Source organism: Stomoxys calcitrans, chromosome 5 (genome assembly GCF_963082655.1).
Source record: "Stomoxys calcitrans chromosome 5, idStoCalc2.1, whole genome shotgun sequence".
Lineage (NCBI taxonomy): Eukaryota > Metazoa > Arthropoda > Insecta > Diptera > Muscidae > Stomoxys > Stomoxys calcitrans.
This window is the reverse complement of record NC_081556.1, coordinates 152,862,918-152,872,917: the sequence shown is the minus strand read 5'-3', so window position 1 is coordinate 152,872,917 and position 10,000 is coordinate 152,862,918. Positions and strand designations below refer to the sequence as shown.

At 38.4% G+C, this 10,000-nt stretch overlaps 1 protein-coding gene across 2 annotated transcripts in view; it reads left to right on the top strand.

Annotated features, from left to right (window-relative positions):
- LOC106081170 (uncharacterized) overlaps positions 1-10,000 on the top strand; it is a 522,321-nt gene that overhangs the window by 424,897 nt on the left and 87,424 nt on the right. For both annotated transcript variants that reach the window (XM_059368620.1, XM_059368619.1), the window contains 2 exons: positions 6,424-6,501; positions 6,633-6,765. In XM_059368620.1, coding sequence (XP_059224603.1) covers positions 6,424-6,501; positions 6,633-6,765 — 211 coding nt within the window. The remainder of the gene's footprint in view (positions 1-6,423; positions 6,502-6,632; positions 6,766-10,000) is intronic.

The following is a 10,000-nucleotide window of genomic DNA, read 5'->3' as shown; positions in this document are numbered from 1 at the left end:
ACAAATCAGGAGCAAAACAACAATAAAGAATACTGCAAAAATATTTTCACGCAATCAGCAAAATGTAACAAATAAGGCAAGTCAGCCAACAAAACGTAGAATCAGGTCTACACCAAGGAGTTGTAAGCGACAAGGGACAAAAGAACGACATTTTGCTAGACAATTGGAAGGTGGTTGGAGTGGCGACAGTATGGTGAAGAATGGGGCTGAAAAAAAAAGCCATAAAATGGAAATCAGACATTTTATTCCCAAAAAATAAAAACCAAATTAAAAACAAGTAAAAGTGTGCTAAAGTCGGCTAGGTCAAATCTTATATACCCTCCACCATGGATCGCATTTGTCAAGTTCTTTGCCCGATACCTCTTCATAGGCAAACAAAAGATAACGGATAAGAATTACTATGCTATTGGAGCTATACCAAATTATGAACCGATTGGGCACCCATACTTGGTTTGGCTGTTGGGGACCAAATTTCATCCAATTCGGATATCAATTGCACCTTCTAGAGGCACAAGAAGGAAGAAGATCGGTTAATATGGGAGCTATGTCAGGTTATGAACCGACTTAAACTATACTTGGAACAGTTTTTGGAAGTCAAATTACTTCATGCAAAGTTTCAGCTAAATCGGATAATAATTGTGCCCGCAAACGGCTCATGCTTGGTATCAGGTTATGAACCGGTTTGGACCATACTTGGCACTGTTTCTGGTCTTCATAACAAAACATCCCATGCAAAATTTCATATAGCCAATTTACAACCCCAAACAACCTACACTACCAGGAACTATTCAAGCAAAATTTCAAACGCTCAGCTTTATTCCTTCGAAAGTAAGCGTGCTTTCGACTGACGGACAGAGAGACGGATATGGCTAAATCGACTTAGAGAGTCGGAACCATCAAGAATATATGTACTTTGTTGGGGCTCAGATCAATATTTCGATGTGTTACAAACGGAATTACGAAATTAGTATACCACCCCATCCTATGGTGGAGGGCATGAAAAAAAAAAACAATTTGATTGTGACACACAGAAGAACAAAACCCTTGGGCATAAAGCCGCTTCAACGAATTTCTGCCATGGTTTGGTTAAACGTGAGAATAACCCAAAAGCAATGCTTGAACGAAAATCACTTGAATGTTGACTATGTTATTTTTGGTTTTTAAAGGAAATTTAATTTAGATTTCAGGTGGTTGTCAATAGAAAATGTTTCTTTGGAAAGTCTGGTCAAAGTGTTATCTCTATATTATCTCTCTTTCGAAAATTTAAAAAATTTTAAAATTTTTCTCTATGGAAAGCTTTATCCAAATTGTATCTCTTTGGAAATGTATTCAAATTTTAATTCTATATAAATTTGTATACCCACCATCGAAGGATGGGGTATATTTATTTTGCCATTTCGCTTGCAACACTTCGAAATATGAATTTCCAACCCTATCTTATATATGGGTTGCCCAAAAAGTAATTGCGGAATTTTCATATAGTCGGCGTTGACAAAATGGGGGCGGACCATCCCCCTTACCCTAATTTTCAGAAACGCCAGATCTGGGAGATGGGTGGTGCGATTTAAGCGAAATTTTGTGTGCTCTCATATAGTACCCTAAAAATAAAAATTTAGTATCCAAAATACGGATGGGATACCTAGGGGGGACGCCCCACCCTAAAACCTACCAAACATATATTTAGACCAATCACGACAATATGGGACTCAAATCAAAGGTAATTAGGATAATAAAACGTATCTGATATTCAATTGACGGACCAAGTGCTAGGGGGACCACCCCAAGCCCCAAAACACCCCTAAATCGAACATATTTACCGATCATCAATATTCGAGAAAAGTGTCTATGGGGCCATCCCACCCCCACAACACCACCCAAATAGTAAGTATTTTCTGAATATTGCAAAATGAGGCTCAAATAAGAGGATTTTTAAATTGGAACACGTATCCGATATATGTTTTCAAGGCCAACTCACTGAGTGGCCGCCCATCCCCCAAAACACCCCCCAAGCTGGTCATGTTTGCCAACTATGGAAATATGGCGCTCAAATTAAAGGTATGTGGGAGTAGACCACGTATCTGATATCAAAATTAGTTGCCAACTGTCTAGAGTGGAACTTAATATTCATAGTTTTTAGGGTCAATACCTCAAACCAGACATATTTGCAGACTTTTGCAATAAGGAGTTTAAATGAGATTAGAAAACGAATTTGATATCCAATTTTGAGGGCAATGGCAATATGGGGTTCAAATAAATGGTATATAGATATATGAGAATAGAGCACGTTACTGATATATTTTCCGGGCTTAGGGGGACCCCCCTATTCCCCAAAGCATCCCTAAATCGGGAATATTTACCGACCATGACAATGTGGAGCTTAAATGAAAGGTATTCGGGCGTAGAGCAAGAATTGATGCCCATTTTTGGAACCAATTTTCTGGGGGTCTACCCCTTTCCCAAAATACCCCACAAACAGCAATTTTTTAGTGACCATCGCAATATGGGGCTCAAATAAAGTTATTTTGGAGCAGAATACTAATTTGATATCCAAATGAAGGACCATGTATTAAGGGCATCACCCCTTTCCCAAAACACCCCCAAAGGGAAAATATTTTTCGACCATGCCAATATCTGGCTCAAATGAAAGGTATTTGAGATTAGAAAACGAATTTGATAACCTATTTTGGGGCCATGTGTTTGGGAGACGCCTCATCCTGTAAACTCCTCTTAAGCAAATTGCAATATGGGGTTTAAATAAATGGTATTTAAGAGAAGAGCACTATGCTGACATTTTTTGAGGGCTAAGAATCTGCTGGAGCACCTCTCCCCCTACAAACACTACTAAATCAGACATCATGAGAATATAGGGCTGAAAAAAGGTATTTTAAGAATGGAGTACACCTTATATCCAAACTTTAATTCATAGACCAACAAAGATCATATGGGATTCAGATAAAGGCACTTATATTGTTAAACTGTTAGTCAAGCGATATACTATTGTATTTTCGTAGCATGGTATTTCACAAAAAGATCTTTAATTATCGAAAATAAATATTCCAAGGAAACTTTTGTCCCATATAAAGTAAAAGAAGGCGCAGCAGAGCGGGCCCGGGTCAGCTAGTAAAGTATTTATATTCTTGATCAGCGTAAAAATCTAGGATGATCTAGGCATGTCTGTCCGTCTGCCTGTCTGTTGAAAATCGCGCTACAGTCTTCAAAAATAGCGATGTTGAGCTGAAACTTTTCACAGATTCATTTTTATACCCTCCACCATAAGATGGGGGGTATACTAATTTCGTCATTCTGTTTGTAACTACTCGAAATATTCGTCTGAGACCCCATAAAGTATATATATTCTTGATCGTCGTGACATTTTATGTCGATCTAGCCATGTCCGTCCGTCTGTCCGTCCGTCCGTCCGTCCGTCCGTCCGTCCGTCCGTCCGTCCGTCCGTCCGTCCGTCCGTCCGTCTGTTTGTCGAAAGCACGCTAACTTCCGAAGGAGTAAAGCTAGCCGCTTGAAATTTTGCACAAATACTTCTTATTAGTGTAGGTCGGTTGGTATTGTAAATGGGCCATATCGGTCCATGTTTTGATATAGCTGCCATATAAACCGATCTTGGGTCTTGACTTCTTGAGCCTCTAGAGTGCGCAATTCTTATCCGATTGGAATGAAATTTTGCACGACGTGTTTTGTTATGATATCCAACAACTGTGCCAAGTATGGTTTAAATCGGTCCATAACCTGATATAGCTACCATATAAACCGATCTTGGGTCTTGACTTATTGAGCCTCTAGCGTGCGCAATTCTTATCCCATCAGATTGAAATTTTGCACGACGTGTTTTGTTATGATATCCAACAACTGTGCCAAGTATGGTTCAAATCGGTCCATAACCTGATATAGCTGCCATATAAACCGATCTTGGGTCTTGAATTCTTGAGCCTCTAGAGGGCGCAATTCTTATCCGATTGGAATAGAATTTCGCACGACGTGTTTTGTTATGATAACCAACAACTGTGCCAAGTATGGTTGAAATCGGTCCATAACCTGATATAGCTGTCATATAAACAGATCTGGGGATTTGACTTCTTGAGCTTCTAGAGGGCGCAATTCCTATCCGATTTGGCTGAAATTTTGCATGACGTTTTTTATTTTTACTTTCAACAACTGTGTCAAATAAGGTTCAAATCGGTTCATAACCTGATATAGCTGCCATATAAACCGATCTGGGATCTTGACTTCTTGTTTCTGCCTAAGAAGAGATGCCGGGAAAAGAACTCGACAAATGCGATCCATGGTGGAGGGTATATAAGATTCGGCCCGGCCGAACTTAGCACGCTTTTACTTGTTTATCCATAAGCAGGTTAAGTTCGAAGATGGGCTATATCGGACTATATATTAATATAGCCCCCATATAGAGTGATCCTCCATTTTAGGGTCTTAGGCCAATAAAAGCCACATTTATTGTCCGATTTTTCTCAAATTTGGGACAATGAGTTGTGTTAGGCCCTTCGACATCTTTCGTCAATTTGACCTTGATCAGTCCAGATTTGGATATAGCTGCCATATAGACCGATCCTCCGATTTAGGGTCTTAGGCCCATAAAAGCCACATTTATTATCCGATTTTGCTGATATTTGGGACAACGAGTTGTGTTAGGCCCTTCGATATGCCTCGTCAATGTGGCCCAGATCGGTCTAGATTTAGATATAGCTGCCATATAGACCGAACCTCCGATTTAGGTTCTTAGACCCATAAACGCCACATTTATTATCCGATTTTGCTGAAATTTGGGACAGTGAGTTGTCTTAGGCCCATCGACATCATTCTTCAATTTGGCCCAGAGCAGTCAACTACTTCTGCAGATCCTGTGAGGACATCGATGAAAAGGAGAGAGATTCCGCTGTGTGTGTTCAGCACTGACTAGCAGAGAGAGTTCCATTTTAGAAATTTATGTCCTTAAGGACTTTACTGCGTTTGCTGATGTAGACATTCGCAAGTTTTTATACCCTACACCATAGTATGGGGGGTATACTAATTTCGTCATTCTGTTTATTATACCCTCCACCATAGGATGGGGGTATACAAATTCGTCATTCTGTTTGTAACTCCTCGAAATATTCGTCTCAGTCTCCTTAAAATAAATATATATACTTGATCGTCATGACATTTTAAGTCTATCTAGCCATGTCCGTCCGTCCGTCTGTCTGTCGAAAGCACGCTAACATTCGTAGGGGAGAAGCTATCCGCTTGAAATTTTGCACAATTACTTCTTGTTAGTGTAGGTCGGTTGGGATTGTAAATAGACCATAGAGGTCAATGTTTTGATAAAGCTGCCATATAAACCGATCTTGGATCTTGACTTCTTGAGCCACCACAGGACTCAATTTTTATCCGATTTGGCTGAAATTTTGTATGAGGTGTTTCTTTATGATTTTCAACAGATGTGTTAAGTATGGTTGAAATCGGTCTATAACCTGATGTAGCTACCATATAAACCGATCTGGGGTCTTGACTTCTTGAGTTTCTAGATGGCGCACTTCTTATCCGATTTGTCTGAAACTTTGCATGAGGTGTTTTGTTATGATTTCCAATAACTGTGCTTAGAATGGCGCAAATCGGTACATAACCTGATATTGGTAGCATATAAACCGATCCGGGATCTTAACTTCTTGAGCCTCTAGGGGGCGCAGTTCTCCTCCGATTTGGCAGAAATTTTGTACAGCGGCTTCTCTTATGACCTTCAACATACGCGCCTAATATGGTCTGAATCGATCAATGCTTAATACATCTCTTATATAAACCTTTCTCCCAATTTTGCTTCTTGAGCCCCTCCCTAAAAGGCGCAATTCTTATCCGAATGAACTGAAATATTACGCAATGACTTCTAAAATGTTCAGCAATCATTTATGGTCCGAATTGCCTAAATAGAGATACATCGCATAGAACTCGACATATGCTATCCATGGTGGGGTGGGGGGGGGGGGGGGTATATAAGATTCGGCCCGGTCTTACTTGTTATTCTATATCTCCGTCCTATTTCACTATTCATTGGCTGTGGAAAAACATATTAAACCCCCCAAAATGAATGATGACGATACCTATTGTGCTGCCTGCCATTTTTGTGACAGCTTATTAATGTTCATGACTTTTATTATTTGCATTTTTCATTGCTCTCGTTTTGCAAAGCCCAAGTGTCAACCCAACAAAAATATGTATATATTTTTTAAGATTTTGCCAACCCTTTTTGTAAACCCTTACTCGAAAAGCCATGAAGGCTCTCAAATCTCAGTGTATCATTAACAATGGGGGGGTTTGCATAATTTTACACACAAAGTATAATATATTCGCAAAAGAATATTCTCAGGCCCAATGAATGTTTATTTATTGCGTTTCGTTTTGTGTTATTTTCCATTTAAGGTTTCCTGGATCAGAAAACGTGATTTACATATCCTAACAGCAGGCTCCACAACCTATACATCCGACCAGAGATTTCAGGTAAGCACCAGCAAAAGCTAGTTTCGCATAAATGGAAATTAAAAGCAATAAAAGTGTGTTCGAGTATCTTAACGATGATCTTTTTGTGTTAATTTGCATTTTTTGCAAACAAACAAAAATTGTATTTGTAGGTCTTGCGTCCCGAGAATTCTGTAAATTGGACTCTGCAAATCAAATATCCACAGCCAAGGGATTCAGGCATATATGAATGTCAAATAAACACAGAGCCCAAGATGTCATTGTCGTATACATTTAATGTTGTGGGTAAGTTGTTTGAAATGTGATCAAAAAAATAATTAAATAACAATTTTGAATGAATTGCAAAGAATTTAATGCATTAATTTTCGAGCTATCAAGTTATGGTTTAGTTGAATTCAAGTTTCTGAGCTAAATAATTAATATTAATAATACGCCTACTTGCACCATGCCCTTGTGGCATGATTGACTCATGATTTTTGGTAGTAACTTAATAAGTTTTACTCCTATTGAGTAATGGAATATGAATTAGGTTTAAGGCTATAGAATATCTACAAATTATAATATCACATTTCATGCCATCAGCTGAGACGGTCTGATAATTCGTTAAAACAACCACTTATGCAATATACCTGGGTATATTAATCCAGTATGTCACCATCTGCCTATGGCGTATGCATTGTTGAAACATCTTTTGCCAAGCCTTGAGCGATAGAAGCTAAATTCTAAAGTTTTCATTAAAATCCGAAACAAAGTTAAAATGCAACCAGTAAGGAAAGGCAAAAGTCGGACTGTGCCGACTTTATAATACCCTACACCTATTAATAAAAAAGTGGGGCTATATCTAATTATGAACCAATTTTGATCGACCTTGACGGATGTATTCAGATAGATATTAGGCCTTTCAAATTCCCTCGTCAATTTGGCCCAGATCGGTCCAGATTTGGATATAGCTGCCATATAAACCGATCCTCCGATTTAAGGTCTTAGGCCCGTAAAAGCCACATTTATTATCCGATTTTGTCAAAATTTGGGACAGTGAGTTGTATTAGGTCCTTCAAAAGCCTTTGTCAATTTGGCCCAGATGGGTTCAGATGTGCATATAGCTGCCATATAGACCGATCCTCCAATTTAGGTTCTTACGCCCATAAAAGCCACATTTATTATCCGATTTTGCAGAAATTTAGGACAGTGAGTTGTGTTAGGCCCTACGACCTCCTTCTGCAATTTGGCCCCGATCAGTTCTGATTTGGTTATAGCAGCCATATAGACCGATCCTCCGATTTAGGGTCTTAGGCCCATAAAACCCACATTTATTATCCAATTTAGATAAAATTTGGGACAGTAAGTTGTATAAGGCCCTTAAATATCCATTGTCAATTTTGCCCAGATCGGTCCAGATTTGTATATAGCTGCCATAGAGATCGATCCTTCGATTTTGGGTCTTAGGCCCACAAAAGCCACATTTATTATCCGATGTTGCTGAAGATTGAAACAGTGAGTTGTATTAGCCCCTCGACATCCTTCTATAATTTGGCCTTGATCGGTTCAGATTTGGATATAGCTGCCATATAGACCGATTCCTCAATTTAAGGTTTTGGGCCCGCATTTATTTTCCGATGTCGCCGAAATTTGGGACAGTGAGATAATTTAGGCCCCTTGATATACATCTGCAATATGGCACAGATCGGTGTAGATTTGGATATATTTAGCTGCCATATAGACCGACCGCTCGGTTTTAGGTTTTGGGCCATAAAAGGCGCCTTTATTGTCCGATTTCGCTGAAATTTGAGACAGTGATTTATATTAGGCCACCCAACATATTTATTCAATTTTGCCCAGATCGGTCTACATTTGGATATAGCTGCCATATAGACCGATCTCTAAGTTTAAGGTTTGGGCCCGTAAAAGGCGCATTTATTTTCCGATTTCGCGAAATTTGGGACAGTGCTTTGTGTAAAGCTCTTCGACATTTTGCAGCAACTTGAACTAAATCGGTCCAGAATTGGATATGGCTGCCATGTGAACCAACATCTCGATTTAAAAACTTGGCCCCGATTTCACTGAAATTTGAAACATTGACTAATGTTAGGCTTTTCGACATCCGTGTCGTATATATTGGGTTGCCCAAAAAGTAATTGCGGATTTTTCATATAGTCGGCGTTGACAAATTTTTTCACAGCTTGGGACTCTGTAATTGCATTCTTTCTTCTGTCAGTTATCAGCTGTTACTTTTAGCTTGCTTAAGAAAAAAAGTATAAAAAAGTATATTTGATTAAAATTCATTCTAAGTTTTAATAAAAATGCATTTACTTTCTTTTAAAAAATCCGCAATTACTTTTTGGGCAACCCAATAGTTCCGATCGGTTTATTTTTAAATATAGCTACTGTACTTATTACCATTTGGTCTAAATCGAAACATATTTCGGTATAACTGCTATGGGACATATGGTATGCAAAATAAATGGGAGCTACATCCAAATCTGAACCAATTTCTATGAAATTCACCACTGATATCAAGGGTCATAAGAAAATCTTTGCTGCCAAAATTCGAGAGAATCGCAAATCGAATGAACTTATATATGGAGATATATCCAAATCTGAACCGATTTTTTCCAATTTCAATAGGCCGAAAAACATTCCCGTACCCAATTTGAAGGCGATCGGATGAAAATTGCGAGCTGTAGTGTGTACACAAATTAACATGGACAGACGGACAGACAGACAGACAGTCGGACAGACAGACAGACGGACATGGCTAAATCGAATCAGGAAATCATTTTGAGTCGATCGGTATACTTATCAATGGGTCTATCTCTGTTCCTTTTGGGTGTTACCAACAAATGCAAGTTATAATACCCTGTACCACAGTAGTGGAGTAGGGTATAAATAGGCGATGTAAAATGACTTTCTTTAAACCAAAGACCTAAATGTATTTTTCTAGTTCCTTACTCCTACATTATGTCTACTCATTTACGAATTCTATTAAATTCCACCATATGGGTACATTCAAATTTCCCCTCTAAAACAATCCCTTATCACATAGTAATTAACATCAATCATATACCCCTAGGCACCTTGCTGTTTCTACTTCTGCAGTAATTGTGGCGTATGATTGATGTTATTAATAAAATAAATTATACGTTCAATCTACATGCTGACCATTGCTGTTTGTAGGCCAGTTGACATTTAATATTAAATCTTAACCTTGTTATGTCCACATGGATTGCTTGATTTCAATGAAAAGTTAATTAAGTTTTACGGTTAGTTAATAATTGCGGGTCTGCTATTTGAATGCTTGACTGTCCATTTGCCATTTTGCCGTGGTAATGCAAACATATCCATCCATCCATATTAAGCAAATGCAAATTAATGAAATTCTTTGTGCAAATTTCTTCCTCAGAAAACTAATTTGTATTAAAATCCAATTTGTATTTGACTAAAAGCCATAGTTTTTCATATTCTCTGTGTATATAACACAGAGCATATGCAAATAATGCAGGACTTTCTAGGAATTTTATTT